Source organism: Galleria mellonella, unplaced genomic scaffold (genome assembly GCF_026898425.1).
Source record: "Galleria mellonella isolate WM207_F2 unplaced genomic scaffold, CSIRO_AGI_GalMel_v1 utg270, whole genome shotgun sequence".
Lineage (NCBI taxonomy): Eukaryota > Metazoa > Arthropoda > Insecta > Lepidoptera > Pyralidae > Galleria > Galleria mellonella.
The window spans coordinates 2,005,758-2,030,838 of record NW_026442062.1 but is presented as its reverse complement, the minus strand read 5'-3'; the positions used below and the strand labels follow the sequence as shown (position 1 = coordinate 2,030,838).

The 25,081-nt window shown below is 31.0% G+C and overlaps 2 protein-coding genes across 2 annotated transcripts; one reads left to right on the top strand and one right to left on the bottom strand.

Annotated features, from left to right (window-relative positions):
- Positions 1–1,680: 1,680 nt before the first annotated feature.
- Positions 1,681–8,493, top strand: LOC113514218 (TGF-beta-activated kinase 1 and MAP3K7-binding protein 1-like). Its single transcript, XM_026898235.3, has 6 exons — positions 1,681–2,093; positions 2,395–2,529; positions 4,194–4,299; positions 4,907–5,165; positions 5,617–5,773; positions 6,360–8,493. The coding sequence occupies exons 1-6, from the start codon at positions 1,957–1,959 to the stop codon at positions 6,907–6,909; spliced, it is 1,344 nt and encodes a 447-aa protein (XP_026754036.1). The 5' UTR covers positions 1,681–1,956; the 3' UTR covers positions 6,910–8,493.
- On the bottom strand, positions 8,481–13,076 carry LOC113514203 (26S proteasome regulatory subunit 10B). Its single transcript, XM_026898211.2, is given in 10 exon segments — positions 8,481–8,722; positions 9,074–9,239; positions 9,617–9,734; positions 9,737–9,826; positions 10,160–10,283; positions 10,817–10,966; positions 11,245–11,343; positions 11,724–11,860; positions 12,233–12,352; positions 12,876–13,076. Coding segments are annotated over 10 exon segments (1,188 nt in total). The 5' UTR covers positions 12,982–13,076; the 3' UTR covers positions 8,481–8,644.
- Between the last annotated feature and the right edge of the window lie 12,005 nt (positions 13,077–25,081).

Below are 25,081 nucleotides of genomic sequence, written 5' to 3'. Positions count from 1 at the left end.
AATTGGTCGTAACTGGGGAGCTGATCCTAAAATTATCCTTTTACTTTACAAATCTCTTGTTAGAAGTAATTTTGATTACGCTTTCTTTTGTTATGCCTCAGAACATAAATTAGTAGAAAAACTCGAAAAAATTCAAAATATGAATTTAAGACTTATTTTAGGTGCTATGTATACTTCTCCAATTATCTCAATGCAAGTAGAATGTAATTTGCCTCCTATCCTTCTTCGTTTCGAATACCTAAAACTCAAATTTCTCTTCAAAGTTTTTTCAGTTTCCAATAACCCACTCATACTCAAATTATTAAATTGCCCCATTTCTATGTTTTTGAATAAAACTATTGTCAATGATTTGAATTTACGAGATGAATATAACATCTATAGTAGTAAGATACTTCCTTGTTATAATGGCCTTTATGAGAGTAAGTTCTGTAAGATCAAAATTGTTATACATAAAGACATAAAAGAAAAACACGATATGTATGAGACTTTATCAGAATTTATTGACTACAGGCAGATATATACAGATGGTTCCAAAAATGCACTTAGCACTTCAGTGGCTTTTTACGATTTGTCAAATAGATTTGGTCACGGTTATAAAATTTCAACTTTGGCTAGTATTTACACAGCAGAAGCAAAAGCTATATTTTTAGCATTAGAATACATAGAAAAACAGGTACTATATTCGAAATGGATTATAATTACAGATAGTATGAGTGTTCTTATGGCATTAAAAAATAACACATTCATTTCATCATCAAACTACTTAATTCAAGAAATTCGTAATAAATATTATCATCTTTGTACTATATATGGAAAAGATATTATCTTCATCTGGACCCCTTCACATATTGGAGTGTTTGGGAATGAACAAGTAGACACTTTGGCTAAAATTATTAATTCAAGTGCTGCTCGTGTTCAAGATTTACCCCTTTGTTACTCAGATTGTAGTATTGGAATACATAAAATCGTTACAACTAAATGGGAGGAGCATTGGACTCAAATATTACAGACTAAAGGCAAATGGTACCGCAAAATTAATTGGCGTATTGGAAAACCGTGGTTCTGCAAAGGAAAGGACACAAACAGAAAATTTTACACCAATATTTGTAGATTACGAATCGGCCACGGTCATTTCAACGAACACCTGCACCGAATGGGCATGATCGCTTCCCCATCATGCACATGGTGTAACTCAAATACAGCCCAATCTCTACATCACCTTTTTTTTTTGATTGCTCTGAATTTGTCATTCAAAGACACATTATGTTTGACGAACTTAGGATTATCTTCAAAAAACCCGAAAATATCCCGCACTCAATCCCGCTTCTCTTAAGATTTCCTTCTTGTTTCAAAGCTATTTTCATTTATATTACTACAACATTCAAGGAGCTATAAGAATACTTTTATTGAATTGCAAGACAATGATTTTTTATAATTATTTATTTTTAATTTGATAAATCCACTGGTTTAAGAAAACTCAAAAAAAGATATTTATGAAAATGTACTTACCGGATTTGACAAATGAAATATTGAAGATTATGACAATAATTGAAGCGACATTAGAAAAATAAAATTCCAGACAAATTATCTTTTTGAAGACTAGGCAGCATGGTCTCCGACCTTAGCCTGTTCCAAACGGAACAAACGTACTAAAAAAAAAAAAAAAAAAAAATTAAAAAGTCTGTCATTTCATTTCATCAAAATGAAAATAGAAAACACTTGTTACGATTTATTTGATGAAAACCATAGATTTAATTGAAAACATATAGTGTAACTGTAAAAATAAACAGTTGTGTTGATTAATTGGGTATATTACATTCTTCTGTGTAGTTATAATCGGTAAATTGTAACCAATAGGTCAATTTAAATTTGACAGCCAAATCAATTCATTTTTCCTTAACATCAATCTGGGATATCATTCATTTATTAAAAAATCAAAGAGAAGATTAATATAAAATGATTGCCAGATTATGGACAGATGATCTGCCGAAATGCAGAAATACTTGTGTTGCGTCATATTTCTCCAGATTAGGAGGAAACGTAAATACAAATGACGATTATCTCTGTTTTTATTGTCAGACAGAAGAAAACTCGTAAGCAACTTTTTTATACTTATTAATTTAAACACCTAAAGCGTATGTTAAAAATAAAAGCTTTTAAATTTTTACTATAAATTGACCACTTCGCCCGGCCTACTGAAAAGATGGCTATTTTTTAATTTTAAGGTTTTATTTATTTTTTACATCATTAATTAAAAATATTATAGCTGTATGAAGTCTTGTTTACCCTCAAATTAAAGAATATATATTGATATTACAAACACTAAAATTGGTTAGTTTAGTTTACTACTCTTGTAAATAGAAGGTTTGATTTTACATATTGACATGATTCCAGTTGTTTATATGGTGTGTTTGAACCTCACAATGGACTGGATGCAGCCAAGTTTATCATGCAGCGGATGGCAGTTGAGATGCTCCTGCCTCCACCATCGGCCAATAACACTGATGAAGAGATAAGGGATAGGTTGAGGTAAACTGAGTATCACAGTATTATAACTATAGAGTAATTTCTACTCATGATCAAGTATTATGGGTTTGATTCTAGATTAGTGTCAAGAGCATAATACAATTTTTGTTTTTTTATACAACTTAGAATGGCAAACAAGCTGATGGCCCACATTATGAAAAGGAATGATGGAACATTAACTGTATCTTATAATTTTGTATATATAAATTAGAATAACAAATATTCTGTATGTTAAACTAAAATATGGTGTCTCTGTGTAGCAATTTAAATCAAAACAGTTATGAACTGACATGTCTAATAAGGTCTTTATAAAAATGTATACTTATTAGCTCTAGAAGATTATATAATATATAAGTACAGTGGATTTTGGGTATAACGACGATGAAGGGACCACTCTAGTTTAGTTGTTATATCTGGAAGGCGTTACAGGCAAAGGTAAAGAGATATAGATACATAAACATGTATAGTTTTTTTTTGTACAAATTAGCATTGTTTTCACCGTTTTTCAATTTTAAATGATTTCTGCTACTTAGCTGCTATCTATAAACAATAGGTAAAGGTCTTCATACTTGCTGGCCATCTGTGTGGATGTAAACAAAAGATTAGAAGTGTTTGTGAAAGAAAGAAATCTTGGTGCCTCTTTAGCGGTCAACTTGGGTCACAATATCTGCATGGGATTTCTAGGAATTTCTTACAAATGATTCATTAAAAACATTCCTTACACCGAACTTGGCGTTACATCCAAAGTCGCTATAGCCATATGAATTTTGTACTAAAGTATGCTTTTAATTCAAGGGACTTAGATTTAATGTTGCTATAGGTAAATGGTCGCTACAACCAAGGTCGTAATAAATGAAATCCACTGTAGTTCACAATTTTATATTAAATTTCAAATAAATTTCTTAAATTAAGCAAGATTAAGTTACAAACTGTGTGATCCCAGTATAGAAAGGGCTATCCCTTCCTTCCATGTAAGAGGTGACTAAGGGAACTTAATGGTTGAGGGATGGGTAGCATTCCTCTTAGAACATCACTTAAGTCTAACTACAGTTGCCAACCCACCTGCCAAGAGGGACAACTGCCGATAAATCTCTTATGGGCGAGGTCCATGTTCGAGGTTCATGGTATGATATGAGTTAAAACATCCAAGCCAGTAATATAAATGTGCAAACTTATTTAAAGAAACACCAACAGCATATTGCATTATACATACACATAATTATAACAAACATTAAATACTATACAATATTCATGCATATGCCTATTAAATGTCCATTATTTATTTCTTTATTGTCAATGTTTAATAAAGATTAAAGAAAGAACAAAGAAGCAGGTATGTAGGTACTAATTACCTGTAAAAGCTTTTTCATCATGTTAAGTACTGATTATGGATCATAATCACTACATAGTATAAAACAAAGTCGCTGTCTGTCGTCCCTATGTATACTTAAATCTTTAAAACTACACAACGGATTTTAAAGCGGTTTTTTTAATAGATAGATTGATTCAAGAGGAAGGTTTATATGTATAAAACATATATAATACTGTAGAGAAATGCTGATATATTTAGAGGTTTCTAATGTGATGTGATGCAATGTGCACCCGCGCAAAGCCGTGGCGGGTCACTAGTTTAAATACTTAATATAAGTATCATTGCAATATTTTAGGAATGCATTTGTGTCTGTAGAAAAGGCATACAATGAGAACTATGATGGGATGATAGCTGAGAGAACCAGTTTGCAGTACCATCTTCAGACATTAAGTGAGACTCAGGTAAATATTAATTAAATAGTACTCACCAGTATTGAATGTATGTTTAACTGTACAGACATCTGGCTCATTAGAAATAAATCATTACAAACAAATGTATTGATAGATTTATTATTGCTAAAAAATCTGAGAGATGGAATAAGAAAGTGTTCTGGTGTCTCATTCTTTCTCATGTGATTACTAGATATATTTGCTGTTTGTTTATGGGGGCTGTATGGGTATATCTTTCTCACCTGTTTTTTTTGCCGAACAGTGCTTGCATGATGTTGGCAGTTTAGAATGTGAGATATGGTAGTGAAATTAATTATCACTGATTAAGTAAAACTATGAAACAGATACTGTTGTACTATTCATAATTCATAAAGCTTCTTTATTTTCATATTCAACAATAGTTTTAAATTGTATTTATTACATTATGGTTACTACTAGAAAAAAGTTAATATCTATGTTAGTTTATTTGTTATGTAGTATTTTGAATATAAGCCTCATATTGGGTTTAGGTTTCCTTCATCTGATTCCATTTCTCCTTTATTTTGGCTCTATTTATCCAATTGTTCCCTGATATTTGTTTATTTTTTTGTCTAATAAATCTTAATTTTTTTTATATCAGATGTCACAAAACTCAATCCTGGCCCGTCTCAAGGAGATTGACAAGCACCTCTCTGGAGGTGCCACTGTGGTAATAGCACTTGTTCACAATAATAAACTATTTGTCGCGAATGTTGGTGAGACCCGAGCTCTACTGTGCAGGACAGACGACAACTCAGTTCTAAGAGTAGTACAGTTGACAGTAGACCACAGTTTGAATAATGAGGATGAACTATTGAGGCTGTCTCAGTTAGGATTGGATGTCAATAAGTTAAGAAATGGTTAGTTGTTGTGTAGCATTATAAAAAATCAATAAAAGATAGTCCACCTTTTGTTGATTGATTATATTGATTTCTATCTTCATGATAATGTTTTAAATAATTCTTATATATGCCTATGTAAACATAATTTAATATGTAGTAGATTCTGATATCTGCTTCTGTTCTTATATTCCTTCTTTATCTTTTTGATAATTTTATTCTCTATTATGCTATCTGTGCCTCTGTGATTTCGCTTATTCCTTTATTAGATTTAAATACCTCCACATTCCATTTTACTTAATAGAATGCAAGTGTAAATCTGTATTTCGTTTTCACTCGATTGATTCTAATAAATTTCTAGTTTACTGAAGAATGTTCTAAAATTAGCCTTATTGAACTTTACAATTTTATAGTATAATATAAAAAATTAAAAAAAAAATTGTAAAATTACTGATTAAGAAATATATTCCAGCACAATACATGGGTAACCAGACAGGTACACGTTGCTTGGGTAACTACCTGGTAAAGAGTCTATACAAAGCTATTCCAAGTTTGAGGGCTGCTGCTACGGAGCCAGTGGTGGCCGCACCTGAGATACATGGCCCAATTGTACTCGACGAATCTTGCAGGTAACAGAGTATTCTATATATCTACACTGTTTGTATCGCACGGCTTCCTCCATAGTCTCATTTCTTCCTTAAGAAATTAGTTATTTATTGCAAAACAAGTTGAAATTCGACTAAGTAGTTTTAGAGATTGTTTTGGTATATTTTCACATATTAATTGCAAATTAATAGTGCATGCACACATGCACATGTGTACCAGTTTTGTGACTCTTAACTTCTTCAGAATATCAAGATAGATTAATAAATGTGTCAGTATATCTGTACATGATATATCTATGTGGTAGGTAATAAAATATAAGTTTTGCTATAATAATGTTTAAAACTTATTTTTACCTTAATAATATTAATAATAAAAACAAATGTTAAACAAAACTGTTTTGTTACATCTATTTACTAAATAGAAGGAAATCATGGGCGACACAGTATCCACGTACTATTCATGTCTGTAGGGAATTGTTACTACTTTCCATCAGGTTGGCCATTAGTTTGTTTGTCATATTAATATTAAAAAAAAAAAAAAAAACATGCAGGTTTTAGTAGTCTTAAGTATGTTCTTCCTAGAAAAGACAAATGTTTAAATTTGTTCCAGATTTTTAGTACTAGTTAGTGCGGGCGTATACAAACGCATACAAGAATCAAGAGGCAGCTTTGAACAAACAAATAAACAACTATCGCAGATTATAGTAGAGCATTGTAGGAAGCAAACCGACTTCAAGAAGATAAGTCAATCAGTTTTAGAAGAGATTGAAGAGGAATTCGTGTCATATTGCGTCAAAAATAATTTAACACCAAAAGCGAACACCCATATGTCATTACTAATAAGAAACTTCAATTTCCTACCTACATATGAACAGTTGAATCCACCTAAAAATGCAGTCCGTTTCAATCCGATTGTACAATCAAAATCGAATACTCTAATAAACGAAATCGATTCCGAGCAATATTTATCTACAAACGATGCAGATAATGAATCGATAATCGACACGAATAGGTCATGCGAGTCGTCTTCCGATGTCTGCGTTAACGATCGTCCGTATGATAAGGATAAAAGGATAAAGGGCTATGTTGATTTCTCGTGTTACTATGAGAATGTGGATAAGGCGCGCCTTAATGGGACTCTTCCCTCATTTATTGAATAATATTTCTAGATTATTTTGTGGAGATTGAATGTCTCAAAGGCTCTATTAGCTGATAGTGTCAAAAGTTAAAGTCAAGTACGCTTTTAAAACTCTTGTAAAAAGAACAAAACTAGGCAGCTAACTCAAGCGCCCAATTGGTCGTATAGCGAAAAATATAAATCTGATTATTAGGAAATTGAAATCATTGATTCTGAGCTATTATTGTTATTGATGACAGTTATGAGTCGTCCTAATAGGGTAATAATGCGAGTTTTCTACTATGACGCTGCGTTTTAAATATACAATCGGGACTTAACGTGATGTAGAAGCTTTTACAGGTAAATAGTACCTACATAGCTGCTTTTTTGTTGTCGATGTTTCGACGTGGATTACACCACGTCGTGGTGACGACACGACTGAAGTGAGCGGCGCCTTCGTCTGGCAGCTCGTGCAGTCTTTTCTGTAAAGGCTTTTTTTACATTAACATTACATTTAAAATTAACCATGACGCTTTGCTTATATTGTTTTAATATGAAAACCAAGGTAGTTTAAAGTATTAGCTGTCATTGATGAGGTTACGCCTCTTTTGTGAGAGCTAATACTAGCTTTCCTCTATTTAACCTTCTCATGTGTTAATCTTAGAGGACTACCTCTAGAATTAATCACATGAGTATTTCTTTGAGCACCACAGTTCGTCTGTTTTATTCATTTCTATACATAAACAATAATAAAGGGTTTTTACGCGTTACATGATTTATGAGAATGTCGGTAAGACTTTCCATTCTCCAGCACGTTGACCATTTTTCATCATAAGTATAAAATTGTAACTGGACTAATAGCTACTGGCTTAATGATGCAGTGTTTAAAACAATTTTTATTAAACTGGTATAAAAGGGGGGAAAGGGATTGTTAGTAATGGAGTTTGACAGCCCCATTGCTAGCAATATGCCTTATTAGATCGACCTCCACGTGGTTCCCTCTGGAAACCATCGTGAACAATTCTTGTTGAATTCGTCACGATGGGCTAACTGAGCTTCATCCTCACCTATCATCCTTCACTGGTGCCCCGCCGGTGTATACCGATAGCGCGGGTGGGGTTACCATTCCATTATCATCCATTAAAAAAAAAAAGCTGGTATTAAAATGTTACCAACTGTGGTGGCAAAACAGGGTTTTTTTTATAGTCGTAACATTAATAGAAGTTTAAGTGTTTAATATTTACGCTTTGTGCATCTACTTCAAATTGTGAATATGTAATTAACAGTATTAGATGAAATTACTACAATTAAGTATAAAATTGTATACTATATGTGTTGTTATATCAGCTTTCAACTGTCTATTGCTAAATATAGACCTCCTTCTATTGGGGAGTTTTTGCCAGTAGTCGCTACACTTGGCAAACGGGTTAGCGACCGCAATTAGACTTTGGTGATGTAGTAAGAGGGACGCTACTGCCGATCCCTCGACCATTAAGTTCCCTCAATAATCTCTTATGATACCCACGGGAAAGTAATAGGTGGCCCATTCTATGCCGGGATCACATGGCAATATACTTTTATAATTTCTATTTATTGTTGTTAAAGAATAAAAGATTTTTATTTGGAATATATTTTTATTTAGCACTCACCGACAATGTTTTACACGAGTTTTTACACGCTTTGTTATATATACTTTTTATTAACATCATAAAGATGGTAAAAATCGTAATTGTTGACAGTACTATTCTTTACCTTAAACTTTTTTTTTAATTTATAAGTTAAACCGGTTTATAATCTAATTTGCTCTCCAATTTTTTGTTGTCTGCTACTTTACGTACAGCTTTCATTAAATCCTCCTGAAAAATAAATAAAATGCATTAATAAAAAAAATTGCTTATTCCAGTGGACTAAGTAGATGAAGCTGTTTATCAAGAAAATTCTGTCGGATATAAGGTGAGAACTGCTCATGTAATAAGTAAATGACGGCACTTTAAGTTCCGATTTCGATGTAATGAACTTTTTCTAATATTCATTATTTATTTACATATTTTTTAAACACTCAGATATAAATTGTATCTTTTACATGTAGTTATAAAACAATGCACAAATAATAATTTCGCTTTGTCTATTTCTTGATGTTATAGTATATAGAGAAAAATGATAAATGGAATTGTCAAAAGTAAAGGAGTAGAAAGGGTTGAAATTACCTGTATAATGTATTCCCTTTCGGCTCTGATAGCAAACAAGCCTGCTTCAGTACACACATTCCTGAGATCAGCTCCATTGAATGTGTCAGACAGTTTGACAACTGCTTCATAGTCCATTTCTCCATGCTTCGCTATGGGTGCTGCATGGATTTTTAGAATTTCTAACCTAAAATAGCAAAGAAGCATTAGTAATGCATACATACCTAAAGATTTTCTATTAGATGGGGTTCTCAATGTGTGATTATAACACTAGGTTGTTGTATTTTACCAGTACTTTTAGGTTAGGTGTCCAAATTTGTTATATTTTGACTTCTTCATTATCTTTCTATGAATATACCAAGTATAAAAAAGAAATTATTAAAGTAAGATGCATTTGTCAAAAAACGTCATCTATTATTTTTGGCTCTACTATTGTCTTGTCAGGTTGTTTGACAAGATCGATTTTACTTATTATAAGTTAGGTGTTATTTTATCTATTTGATTATGGGCTTATAATCTATGATTAATAAGAAGTGGCATAAACAAAAACTATCATCTACTCACCTAGCTTGTTCATTAGGCAATGGAATCTCAATTTTTCTGTCCAAACGGCCCGGCCTGAGTAGCGCAGGGTCAAGTGTGTCGGGTCGGTTGGTAGCCATTATAATTTTCACCTGTCCAGAGAATCGAATCCATCCATTTGGTTGAGTAATTCCATCAGTGTGCGTTGAATCTCTCTGTCAGCACTGGTGCCTTCAGAGAAACGCCTGCCACCTGAGAATTTTATGACATATTTTTATTTATTATTTTATTCAGTATATAATGTTTTATTATCACTAAATATTTAGGTAGAAAGATAAAACTTTATTTACTAAGTTTTATTTTAATAACTTGATTTATTTTAAACTAGTTGACCAGGCAAACATTGTTTTTCTCCCCACTGTTTCCTGTCGTTTTCGTTAAAGTTCATTAAAATCGATTGGTGGTTTCGAAGATTAATCTGATCTGACATAAGATTTTTATATATTAAGACATTTTGCCTTCATAATGGGCTGCCGTAAGACTATTACATAGGTTCTATTTTATATTATTAGTAGGAATAAATACCAATAGCATCAATCTCGTCCATAAATATAATGCAAGGTTGATGGTCTCGTGCATAGTTGAACATTTCGCGGATGAGGCGGGCCGATTCACCAATATACTTATCAACAATTGCTGAGGACACCACCTGAAAGTTACAATATTATATATTTATACACCAGATAAATGATTTATTTTATTAACCAGATTATATATACCAGAGGGAGATTGCACAAAAGTCGTCTGCTTAAGTACTTGTCCTATTCGTGTTTCTGCCGTGAAGCAGTTGTATTTGCATGGCTGTGTTAGTTTGAATGGTAAGTAATGGCAATGAAATTACAGGGTACAGAGGCACAACACCTAATATATACTTAGGAATGACGACGCAATAACTATCATGGGAGGCAAGGTATATGAGTACTCTGTTAATTTCATGGTACTATTAATATTATAGGCGATGGTTACCATTTCCATCTGGTGGGCCGTAAACTAGTTTGCTATTTTAAGTTTCATAAAAAAATATTAATTTTGCTTCCATTTATTATCATATGATGTTTTGAAATGAACTACAATCGAAATTACAATGCTATATAGCTAGCCTCTTTATTTAGCAATCAGCAATCAATATAGCAGATGAATTAACCTATTTGAAAATATATTCATAAGAATTGTTAGACTTGCCTTCAAAAAGTTGGCATCCAGTTGTGAAGCGACAGCTCTGGCTAGTAAAGTTTTGCCTGTACCAGGTGGACCATACAGAAGACAGCCCTTGGGAGGGGTGATACCAACACGGACGAAGAGTTCTGGATTCAGTAACGGTAATTCTATCACCTGGTGAGAAAGTTATTTATGATATAGATTTGGCATTGGTAATTTTTTATTATTACATGGTGTGTATACAATAGTCTTTTTGCTATAAATAGACTTTAGTTTTTTATAGTATTGGTATTTAAGACATAATTTATGTGTATCACACATATATTGAGATGTCAAATATGTGTATAAAATGCTAAGTAGATCACAATGTCTTCCAAACAATTATATTTTATGTTTATATTCAAAGATTGCTATTTATTTATGGAATCTTAAAAATAATACTGAAATATTACCTCTCGAAGCTGTCGGATCTGTTCCTGCAGACCTCCAATAGCAGCATAGGTGACATCTCCGGGATCCTCATGGCTCATGTTGTATACAAGAGGATCAACCTGTAGATCATAAAAGGAAATTATTTTAGAGGAATAATTTGATTAATCTTATGAACCAGTAGGGGTGTAAACCTGATGAAAGAAGAAACAAAGAAAGAGAGTAAATAGACATGTTTGATAATAAGGCACAACTGCATTTTTGACTGCAGACATAATAACTAAAGAAATATACAAATGAACTGAAATCCTTTTTAGAAACTTACTTATTAATGCTAATTCATACCTAATTATTATAGTTCTAGACTATAATAATTCTAGACTACTCTTCTCTACAAAAGTATTTTGGAAAAGCTATCAAAGGATACCCTTAGGGTTATCTTATTCTTGAAAATCTATAGATAAGAAAGTTGCCAGATTTTGGTATGCAGTTATAACATTACCTCTCTAGGAAGATGTCTCATGATGGTAAGAGTGGTCATATCAAGGGCTACTCTGGTACCACCCTTCAGTTTGTTCTTGTCCAGTTGCCGGCGGCAGCCAACTACATAGCGTGGGCCATTTGTTGCTTTTACAATAACTGAAAAAATTATTTAAAAATGTGTTTCAAAATCTTAATACATCAAAAAAGGTATAATGTAAATACATTCCCAAAAAGGTAATATGTTTTAGTGACCTAAATCATGAATTCTAAGATTTGTTTTTAATTTAACTATATTTATTAGTAGTTGATAATAGACTAATTGTAAAACAATAATTATTTCATTTTTAAACATAACATTAAGAACAATATATTTTGACTGGTAAACATTACACACTAGTCAGAGTAATACTTGCTATTCTAAAAAATACAATTTTTATCATTAAAATTGAGTATTAGTAAGTATAAAAACTTACACCTACTCTTCCAGAAATTATTATTAAAATATATAATAACATCTAAAGATCATACATTTCTCTTCAGTCAGCTGCTTGAGTACTTCACCAACAATCTGACCCACACTTTGCAATGCTTTCAGATCATTTTCACTTTTGTCATACTGCTTTGTTAAATCTTTCAGTTGTTCACGCACTGAAATAATGAAATGTTTATATATTTAATCTAAAACAATTAAAAATACTATTGTTAATAAAAGAAAATTAACATCAGCAAAATTTTGGGAAATACAGAAAGACATTTGATTTCTTTTTCAACATCTTTTTATTTTAGGTTACAGGACCCATATTTTACTGCTAATAATAGGACAATCTAATATGTTATAAAAATGAGCTGTAAGTACAATATAAATCTGATAGGTAATGTATAATACATTGGTATAAATTGTAGTTTTTCTATTGTTATAATAATATTATTTAAAATAATTAAGAAAATAAAAACAAACTAAGTTAATAGCTATCTAGATTTAGTGTTATATTAATAACCTATTAAAAGTATGATAAGTGCCATTTGACACAATTAAATATAACATTATATATTGACTAAATACATCTTTTATTTAGTTTACCAAATCTGGATTACGAAAACAATAACAAAATTATATTTCGAAACGATGATTCGGCAAAAATCAAGTGTTCGTCACTTTAAGAATACTCACTGTCTTTCAGTCGTGATTCTACTTCTTTGTGCTCCATTAACTTCTTTCTATAATCCTGAAATGCTTTTTCTCTCAGAGGATCCATAGTTGAAGTTCCAGCAGGCATTTTTAATCAAAATACAATTACAAAATAAGAGAATCTGGGACGCTCCAGAAAGAAAAGTCACTTTTTATATTTGATTGACATTTAATTTTCTCTTTAAATGACTGAGCTGTGACTGACATCCGTGTTGATATGACAGTTATTTTTTTAATTTTAGTTCGGAAAGTACTATATTCTAGGATTCTCCTTCGCAGCCCAATGGGGTCTATTCAGAGGCGTTATTTCTTTAAACGTATCTCTAAAATTAATATTTCAATTTCATGTCACAGTGAAATCTTTATTCTAAAGATCAATATGAATTCAATTTATAATATATTCAAGTTAAAATTCCTATAAATTTAATTTATGGTGGTCCATAATATAATAATTTTACGAAAATATTAAATTATTGTTATTTATACATAGGCTCAAGAGATAAGTGAATACAAATGCTGATTAAGGGACAAATGCCTTAGAATGTCCAATCGTGGGCTTATTAAAATTAGTATTACTGCAGAGAGCATTGTATTTAGACCATTTTTTTTCGAAAGATTTAGTAGTTGCTTTAGTCTTTGATGATGATTCTCCTGCTAAAATAATAATGTGAACAAATAAGTTTTGTGTAAAATAGGATTCTGACTTCGTTCTTAGGTCAGATTCTCAGTTTTCGATAAAATTTATGATATAAAGATGCTATAGAACATTCGTATTAGTGCGAATGTACTTTTTATGTTGTTTAAATACATTGTAATTGCTAGAAAGACTATTGTGTTTAAAATGCTCACATGAAAGGACAGGGTCGTGGGAGTGTTTACTATAATAACTAGTGGTGGAGTATTATTTTTCCTTCTCAATAGTGTTTCTCAATAGAGATTAACATGAATATGGGCAAAACTAAAAATATAATTTAACGTTAACGTTGACGCAAATGTTATAATTGAGAACACTACGCTTAAGTTGTTGACGAGTGTGTATACCTGGGACAACTTGTCTGACTAGGTTCTTTGAACATGGTCCTGCATGATTGCCCATATGCAAAAGTTTCAAATTACTCAGCGGGTTATGGAAAGGGCTATGCTCGGATTTTCTTTGTATGACAGAATCCAAAATGAGGATGTCCGTAGAAGAATCAAAGTGACTGATATTGCCCGAAGGATAAGCAAGCTGATATGGCAATGGGCTGGTCACATAACTCGAAGAACCGACAATCGATGAAGAAAAAAGGTTCTTGAGTAGCGGTTTCGTACGGGCAAACGCAGTGTAGGACAACCCCACACTAGATGGAGTGATGACTTTAAATGCATTGCAAGGAGTCAGTGGATGCTATAAGATAGGGACGTCTATGTTCAGTAGTGGACAGTATGGTAATTATTGGAAAAAAATTACACAATATTCTAACCCCTTTTATCTATATATACCTATGCTAATATTATAAACAAAGATTTGAGTTCTAGTATGTTAGTTTGTAATAGATAATCTTAAAAACTACACAAACGATTTTAAAAATTCTTTTACACATCTATGTGTGTAAAATGTATGTATGTAAAATCTACTATCAGTGAGTAACATAGGCTATATATTATTTTAAAAAAGTAGAGATCCCTACTAAAATTATAATAATGTAACGCAAGGTATCAATAGTTTGCTTATTAAAGATAATATAAAATCAATATCTATTTATCATTCGTGTCGTATTGCTAATTTCTGTTAAACTTATTGTTTAATTAGTTAGTTTTTATTCGCGACTTCGTCCGTGTGACCGAGATACGTGTAGCTACACCAGGTTTCATGATGATGCTATATATAAAAGTATGCTTTGTTGGTTGTCTTTAAATAAATAAATGATTAGTTAAGGCCTCAAGAGGTAATATTGTAAATAAACAAATAAATAAACAAACTTACTTCTGCATTTCTAATATGTACGTATTATTATGTATTTAAAAGAAAGTAAGAAACACTTACCTATTTAGTTATGGATAAAATACGTTCATATTTGGGAGGTTTTTGTTTTTATTATAAGGGGTTTATTAGTCATGTGGTCTCGGTATAGAGTAGTCCTCCTTCTTATCCCGTAGGTGTCTTAAGAGCCGACTAAGGGAGGGCGAGGTATGGGCAGCAGCGTCTAAAGCCTGACTGTGGTTGCCTATATGCCTGCCAAGCGTGGCAACTACTGGCAAATCCCCAAGGAGGAGGCTTATGTTCAGCAGTGGACAATTAAAGGCTGATATGAAGATAAGGGGTTACTTTTTTAATAAAAACAGAAACCTCTGCAAAAAAAGATTTCTTAATTATTGGATCGATTTATTAATCGATTAAATTATATTATATTATATATTTCATATTTGAAACTTAGTGGAGACATTGTTTAAATATAATAATAATAAATACTAAGATATATCAAAAATTTACATGAATAAAGTCGAGAGAATTACCTAGTAAGTAAATGGGAATTACGACCACCCATATACCAAGCTTTACATATCTCTAAAAATGTGTATACTTTATCACAAAGTTTATAGCTCTGCCTACTTATGATCTTTTTATTTTCTTGGATCAACCTTCCTAAAGCAGTTTTAGTAATAAAAGAAAATTATGCATACTACATATTTTTTTTTATATCTAGAATTTATTTCATAAAACACACTAATGAGAATTTACAAATATAATCAGATATTATTACGAAATATAAAAGTGTAACCTCCATATTTGTAAAACAGCCAGACCTTTCGTTAACACATTGAACTGTTATGTTTTTTTCTTTTACGTTAATTTCGAGTTTAATAGAAAGTGACAAAATAGCGTAATAGTTAAAATTGGTTTTTTTACAAACATATTTTTTGGTTTATATATACATATTCCGATTTTGTTGAGACATTCTGATTTTTAGTTCAAATTTAAGTGTCCCGTGCGAAACAGGCTGTCTCATTTATCGAAAGGAAAAGAAAATGTTAGAAAACTTTAAAAAAAGTTATATCTTCATAGTAATATGAACAAGTACTTCGTAAATAATGTTTTATTTATTTATATTATATAATTTATATTCTTCTAAAGACTTAATGATTAGTAAACTATTTTCTATAAAATTTTGAATATTTTAGCTATCTATCGCTAGGTATATAATTTTAATTTAAAACTCAAATAAAAGGATTCTACTGATTATATACGTTTTTTTATGTTTTACTTTCAACGAACAAATCCTGCGTTTTTAATCAAAAGGTATTAAATCCCGTTTTGCCTTTGCCATTTTTTGGCATTTGCCAAAAAAAAAAAAATTGGTAACGCTGTTTAGCAATTTACTTTAAGTCAAAAACTTTGCTAATTATAATGTTCGACTGAACTTTACTCATTCGATAATGATAACGACATATTAGGTATTTAAAAAGTCAAAAGATTGTATAGATATCTATACAATATGTCGTTGTATTACAAATTTACCCCTAGAGACTGATTTGTTCTATGAACGCATGGGGCGGTGCGAAACATTCGCTCTTCATACACAATACTCTTTTATTTTCTGCAAATACCTATCTGGGTATTCAAATAGGTTACCGGTAACTACATGCATATCAGCTTTTTTTATTATGTTATTAAGGCCCAATGTTATTAAATAAGAAGATTTAAAAACATTTTGCATGTTATCGTATGAATGTAACGAGTTTTCTTAAATATACCCAAGAGATATCATGAGGAAGCGTACCACGCTTTCCAAACAGTGAATAAAAGAAAACGGCTAAAGCTAAAAATAAAATTCTTATTAGACCGCAAAGTAGATACTTCCATAGACTCTCGACAGGCAACAATAAAAAAATACGCGTGACGTACGGCCGCCATATTGCGGAGGGGTTTCGCGCCAAAATATTAAGCGCGTGTCTTATTTCTCCAGGACGTGACAACGTTGAGATTGGCATTCAATGTTTATATCCTTAGTCCGTACAATACAATGATAATATAAGATGGTTTATTTGTTTGTCGATATATTAGAGAGAAAAGTTCTAGTGTTTATTTGGAAAAAATCAAGTAAGAGTCAATTTTGGTTGGTGTAGTTATTATTATGTAACTTCGAGTCAAAATAAATTTAATAATTAAGGTACCTAGCATAGAGCAAATAATTACTACATATACATATTTGAATTACTGGTTACATACTTAATATTTTTTACTTAAATGGCTAGTGTATTGAATGACTTAGATTACGACTGCGTTCACGTTTATGTTGATACATTTAATAGCACCTTTCTTCTTAGGACATTTACAAATTTTGATTTGTAATGTTGAACAGAAATATAAAGAGTATAAACATGAGAAAAATAAGATAAATAAAAATGCTTCTAACAATGTCAAGTAAATTTTGTTCTACAAAAAAATAAAACAACTTCTATCATAGTAAAACCAGTCGTCATTATTTAAAAACTAAACTATTCAACCAATTTTGATAAAATATCTATGGGATTAATCTGAAAGTACCTATATCCTCTCAGATAAATAAAAAGCATTTTGTAAATGGGTTCGTAAATGATGGAAATCTGGGGTAGGTAACAAATATAAAAAAATATAGCCAAATAAAGAAAATTGTCCTTTTTTGAAGTTGACTAAAAATATTACAATTAATGTTCATAAAATCAAATCACATTTGTCATCATTGATACTTATTACGTAATCATAATAAGAATTTTATTAATTAAATTTACAATAAAGTCAAATAATTGATATCCAGATGCTTACCTAAATTGGAAACAAATTAACTCACCCGCTGCCGTAGGAAAGGCCATTTTATTGATTATGACCAATTATTGACCATTCAATTAATTCTAATACAAATTTGCAGAAACTAATTAACCTATTGGAAATTGTAAATTAAATTGCTTCTCTCAAGTTCTGTGTAAACAAAGCTTTAATTGTGCAATCCTTTTAACTTTTTAAGTCAAAGAAAAGGAGGTTCTTAAATCGATTGTATTATATTATGTATATTTTATGGGACGTCTTTTGAAAATTCTGAGCCGATTTTATTCATTCTTTTACAGTCCATACAGGGTTTCCTTCTGTGTTACTTTTATGTATTAATTTTGTCGTCTTATTTTTATTTTAGTATTAGCTTTTTCCACGACTTAGTCTGAGTAACCGGAATGTGGTAATTGATCAGAATATGAAGTAACCCATACGAGTATTATTTTTCATAATACGTATTCCATATATGTATGCAAATGTACGTGTATGCAAATGTTGTGGCGAATGGTTCAGTAGTTAAAGCGCCAAGAGGTAACAAGTAAAGTTAGTCTTATTAATAATACTATCTGATACCTGTAACTTTCTCTGCGTTGAACTGAGTTTTATATTCCTTGAGAAAGTATTGATTTCTCATTTTTATCATCCATTTCAAGTTTACTTTCGCAATAACAAGTAGTCTATATCATTTTTCAAGATTAAATCTATCTCTGTTCTAAAATTTATCAAAATTAATTCAGGTTTAGGCCTGAAAAGAGGAAGAAAAAGGGATTGTTAGTTAGTAGGGATAGTAATAGGGATTTGCGGTTCTATTGCTAGCAATATATCGTCAGGTTGACCTCTTTGTAGTTCTCCTTAGAAATTATTGCACTTTATTATTGCATCGTGATATTCACCTTCACCCATCATCCCTCATTGGTACCCCGCAGCGTACAAGCAGGGTTACCATTCTATTATTATGTATTAAGAACAGACAGGCAGACACAGGGAGATATTTTCGCATTTATAATATCAGTATGAATTAGTAAGGATGTGCATCAGTCTCTTTACTAACAATATCAGATCGACTTCCACGCGGTCCTGCCTGGAAACCATCCTATTTAATTCACTACCATGGGCAAACTAATCTAACTTCATGCATTGTTTCAACTTCACAGGAAACCTGACACTGTATACTGTCAGAATAAACTATTCTATTTTCATCCATAAAAGAATACTAGTGAGAATATGAGTTACACAAGTCTACCACAAAAAGCTTAATTGTCTTTTATTCCAGTTTCTTTTCGTATGTACTTTATATGATACATATAACGAAAACCATTTTAAATTCATTGAACGTCATAACCCATAACGCTATCACTGTCGAGTGTGATTGCTTCCATGCCTTTCACAGCACTAATACAATATCTGGAGCTATAGTACATTGCTATTAAAAAGTCGATTTTTATTCCCAACTTGGTACTATTTTATGGTTTATTTTATCGCGCAAATTTACGACCTGTTTTGACGTAAACTGATGCCATAGGGTCACCTTGATTTAGGCTAGGAATATTAGTATCTAATGGTAAATGACAATTTAATTAGTTTAGTTCAATATTGATTCGGTTTAATGAGTTTGAGTTTGATAATGATATTTTATGACTGTATAAAACACAAAGTCGTAAAATATGATAATCTGTCCATAGAAGACAAAGAGTGCCTATTACTACCTATAAAATTCTGTCATAAAGGATAAAATTAACTAGGTAAATACAATAATTTTTAAGTGTAAATCAATAAACGACACAGTAGTACTTTTAAAACCTAACGGACGTAGTTCGAGGTAGTGAAAATTATTATTGAAGTTTTCATACATTTTTTGCGGTTATTTGACTCAGTACTTCTATACTAAATAATAATCACATTAAAACCCTTTATATTCTGTAAGGAAAAAAATATTCAGTTTCATGAACAACTAATATCACTTTGGACTTTAAATTGATACCCATATTCCACTTATAATAAAGAACCCTTTCCTTGTGAGGTAATAAAATAAAATATAAGGCAATTTAATAAAAAACTACAGCAAGAACACTAGTCCGATCAAGACAGGATATGGATTCGCTGGAATAGTTTTTTTACGGTCGCAAATTGCGCTATAAAAGAAACTTATTGCTTCGGACGTTGATGCCATATGATACTTCAAGGACTATGGAATTCATAGATATAGGAGTACGGTGTAATCGAGTCAAACTAAAAAGAGCATTATTTTTATTTTATTAATTTGCCATTATTGTTAAAAAAAGATATGATTAAAAATATTAATTATCACGTTTTGTAATTTTATCAATATATTAGTAGATCTGTCTTCTTCTAGCCGTTATTAAATTATTCTTCGATTTTAATGTTTTTTTTTTTATAAACGGTAGGGTTTTATTCTTGTAGTGGTATGATATTATTTTTGTATATAATAAGTAAGTATTTTTTCGTATGTTAAAAAACTTATTTTAAAAACGCATGGATTTTATTTTATTTACATGTTTTCTGTATAAATTTTATTTATATATTAATAGATAATTAAAAAAGTGCATGTGTGTATTATAGTTTATAGTTATTATATTGTTATTATACAAGCCGTTAGCAACCGCAGTTAGGCGTTGGTGATGTTTTAAGCTATTGTCCATCCTTCGAGCATTAAGTTCCCTTAATCGCCTCTTACGACACCCATGGGAAAGAAAGGGGTATTCTATGCTGAGACCACATGGCGTTTATATATACACTAGGTTTAAATCGCGGTTTCATACAAATATGTTTCGAAATATGTTTGATTGACCTAATTGAAATTAACTTATGTCTTTCTTTATTCTAAATATCATGTTCGTATATACTGAATTCCCTTGCGATATACTGAAGCAAGTGATAAGGCGCTAAAAGGTAAAAAAAACTCACTTTCACATTTATAAGTTTAAGGATATCATCCTTCTAACATTTACGTACAGCCGTTATCACTAAGTCCCCGATATGTCCGTTTCAGACTTGCTAATCTGTTTGTCCTTTTCCTCTTGTTATCTTTTTAAGAAAATAAAATATATTCGACCCCGCAGTCCCAAACTCGGGAACTTGTTTCATATAAAGTTTAACTGGGTTTGTATATTTATGTGAAGTGATCTATTGGACTTAACTTTATATGAAACTAGATGTGCTCGCGACTTCTCTCGCGTGACCGAGATAAAATGTAGCATCAGCTTATATTTTCCTTTACCGCAAATACTACATATGACCAAATTTCATGATGTCTGATCGAGGTGTTACTAAGGTGCCAAGTGGAAACAAATGAACAAACTCAAATTCACATTTGTAAAGTAAGAATTCGATTGTTACTAATCTGTTAAATGATTATTTTGTTTTTCTTTTTCATATAATTTGAAATTGTAAACAAACTGACGGCTCACCTGATGGAAAGTGATAACAGAAATGTAAAAAAAAATATTTTTATAGTTGGAGAATGGCATTAAAATAAAATTGATTTTATTAAGTTAAAATTAGAATCAACTAATTGATTGATTAATTGATTGCCTTTGATATTTCTTGTGAAGTATTACAATTATTTCTTAATTATACGTTTAGTTATAACCAGTTTACAAGCAATTGGATCAATATGTGACTATAACACGGTAAACACAACGAGTTCGTATTTAAACTTTAGATCAGTTCTTGTAGAAGCGAGATAAGTTTGGTTTTTGGAATGTCTCCTGTTGCGGAGAAGAGCTTCGATACCTTTTTTGAAGGATTTAAGAAAACACTCGTAAATATCTTGTAATTATTTATATTTATAATAAGTTTACTGTTGTAATCTTTTGGAGGAAACAATAAAGAGTATCTATCTATCTATCTATGTTAGAAGTGTTTATGTCAATAATTAACTCATAATGCACTTAGTTAGTTTACATTTTGAAAGAAATACATTACAGGACAAACAGTAAAAACAAATTCTAGTTCCTAAAAAGCATTTTAGCTCTTTTCGTACTTAGTTTTATGATTGAGTTAATCTCTATGAGATTGGGTTTATTTCAGTCAACATATACTTATTTATATGGCCAATTAAAGTTGTTGCAGGCTTCTCGAAGGGATTTAGTTGAATCATAATTGTTGGTCAATCATGCTCTAGCACAGGAGTTTCTTAATTTTTATGATAACGGAAGACCACTAAATACCTTCTACATTATAGAACTGCATATTAAATGATAAGAACTCAAAAACACTGTAATTGGTAATTCATGTTGTCTCTAGTTGCCCGTTTTCCACGTTTACCGTAACCCGTCATGCTGGAGGATTCTGGTTCTCTAGTCCATTGCATGCGATCGATAGTTTTTGGAGACGCGTCAGCTAGAATGCCGCCCGAGAGAACTTGAATACCCGGCCTGACCAATGGTCACAGGTGTATGGGTTTTCTCGTCTGTTACGTTTGAGAACGCTGCTGCAATGTTCGTGTTTGTACTAAGAGTAAAATGAATGAACAACTATTAACGTTGTTACTTTTGGAAGAAGAAGAGGACGATGAATTTCTATTATTATCACAAAAAAGAAAAATAAAACTTTTATATTCTTCTATGTTCTTTGCTTGTACACATTTTTTATATAATTTTGTCAGATTATATAAAAAATGTGTTCAAGCATTGACATAAGCAAGATAAGATATGCATCTTATTAAATTAATTTATAATTTGTTATTTTTAATAATTTTACTATTGGGACGCTACGGTTTGCGCACGTCGCGTCGGTGTTGTACAAAAATCAAAGCAACAGATGCATGCGACGGGTGAAGTTTTTAAGAACCCGAACCTGAACGTTCTAGAACATAACATTCGAGCGTTGTTAGTCGCGAACACGTAGCGGTCAACTGCCGCCCGGGACGGGTGCTCAGAGAAACCAACGCCTAATGCTACATTTGCACACGCTGTCCAGGCTGAATTCCTGCCAAAAAGATGTCCACTTATTAATAAGATACCAGTAATGAGTATTTATCATTACATATTTTGCGTTATTTAAATATTTGTGCTTAGCTGTAGTATTATTTAATAGCTAAAATAAATAATAATTTGCCGGAACCCTGGTAACTTTTTTACGAACCCTAGGTTCCGCGGAACCCACTTTAGGAAGTGCTGCTCTTGCATTCTTTTAGTATACATATAAGTACATATTTTTACATACGCATTTCCATGATGGACTTAATTATCATTTAATTTTATTTACATGTTGTATTTGTTAAAATATGTATAATTTGAGTGTATATTTTAGTATAGTGAGATAGAACTTTTCGAGTTGCTTGACTAGTTATTTTCAGATTCGATAGTAGCACTTATCTATGACCATAGTAAGCGGCACAGTCGCGAGCAATACGTAACGTATGTTATTAAAGAGTAACCTATGCTATTAGGTTCTAAATTGTAAACCACAACAAGAGTTCTATTCATGACAATAGCAAACTCTGCATTGCACACTGCACCGAAGCGATTTTAACGATAACGACAACTTTAACGAGAATGTTGCCACTAGGAGACGCCAGGGAGTGTTGCCAATCTAAAATAATGTGCACACAAAGCACTTTAATTCTTGACTGCTGTTTTGTAAGATTAAACGTGACATATCATTTGTATGAATCAACACAGTAGAACTCTTCATTGACGTTCAAGACTTAAGTTCCATTTTCGGGATTTATCAAATTTCTTATTGGGTCTTCTTTAAAATATAATAATTGTAACTTCGTAAAATTCGGGAGATCCTCATAAACCTGTAACTGTAGATATCAGGTAATCCATGTCTTGATGTTAGATGAGGTCAATTTGATTTAAGATAATTGGTATTTACAATAATTCTAACATTTTATCAGTGAAATTAAACTTATGACATAATAGATTAATAATCAAATTTATTTTCCAAATTAGTTTTGATAAAATTGGCTTTTACCGTACTACCTAATTTTTAATTAAGACTAATAATAATTGTTGTAAGGGAACTTTGTACATTATAAAATCTGAATTACAATAATATTTTTATCAATAGTACATAGTATAGGTACACTAAGAAAAATCGTGAAAACCGGGGAGTCACTTACTTTAAAACAAGTCTAATAATATTGGGAACAATATTTTTAATATTTAGTATTAAATTAGATTGAATCAAGTTTAGAATTTTCGAGAAATATTAAAGACGCGAGCCTACGCATTTGAAATGTTTTAAAAATAAAACACTTCCATGTCGAAATATTTATTATATAATATTAAATTTAATATTGCATTTCAGTCTACATCTTCATTAATAGCACAATAGGCTATAAAACATGGACATATAATCGGAAAACAGGCTATAAGTGGACTTAATAAAAATGGACAGCAAACTACACACAATGGACAAAAGCAGCACATTAAGTATATATTATTGTAAAATATATTTTAATTGTAAAGAGATTACAATAGATTTTTTACTAAGCTCGTTATTGAGCTTAGTTTTAAATTAAATATTGCTTATAACTGTACAGACACTTATAATCTTTCCAACTAAGTTTAGTAGTGCGAATTATGAATATTAATTTTCCACATAAGATTCTTCTTTTTCATCATCAACAATATAATCCATGCAGCGATCATAGCATGGTATACATGAAATTAATGGGCTCACTAAAACAGGTAAAATTAAGCACATTTCATACACAAAGTTATTCCTTTACTGTATATTTTTTTAACTTAGTTTTCTTATTAGATATAATTAAGACTGCTGTTAATTTTGATTATTTTATTGTTAAAATTGCATCAAGCCGTAGAACAAAATTTACTTGTTCCTTATACAATATTAATTGTTCTCTTCGCCATCATAAAATGTAAAGCAATAATCTGGATATACTTCTAAACAGCTAGAACATAAACGAGACACACAAATCATCCAAGTAGTAAATAAGAGAAGCCAGATAATAGATACGCAAAATGGAAAAATACAAATACTTCAAAATATTACTAAAAATTTGGATTTATATTTGATTTTGTTAATTTTTCCTTTTGGATTTGACGGATAGTATCTTTGTAATATTTTTATTACTTTTTTTAAATCAATAGATTAAAAAAATTCCATTGACAACAAAAAAAAATGTGCTTATATAGTTTAAATTTAGGCCTAGAGGAGGTCTAAGAGGCTGTAAAGAAGATACAACAATGTAATTTTGATTAAACATTATGCATATATATTTATTACATACAATTGTATTTATAATGATAAACATCGTTAACAATGCTAAAATAATACTGTGAAACTTTTAAACCAAAAAATGGATATAGGATATAATAACTGCAGCAAACACTATTTTTAGAGTTATAAAATTGTCCGTAAACTCTGTAATAGGTAAGTGTTTTATTATTCCTTTTATCTTATA

What these genes read in the sequence shown, in the direction of transcription:
- LOC113514218 (XM_026898235.3), top strand. Translation starts at nt 1,957, where the DNA reads ATGATTGCCAGATTATGGACAGATGATCTGCCGAAATGCAGAAATACT. An exon ending in GAGATAAGGGATAGGTTGAG is followed by an intron (nt 2,530 to 4,193) that starts GTAAACTGAGTA and finishes GCAATATTTTAG; the next exon opens with GAATGCATTTGTGTCTGTAG. An exon ending in GTACTCGACGAATCTTGCAG is followed by an intron (nt 5,774 to 6,359) that starts GTAACAGAGTAT and finishes AATTTGTTCCAG; the next exon opens with ATTTTTAGTACTAGTTAGTG.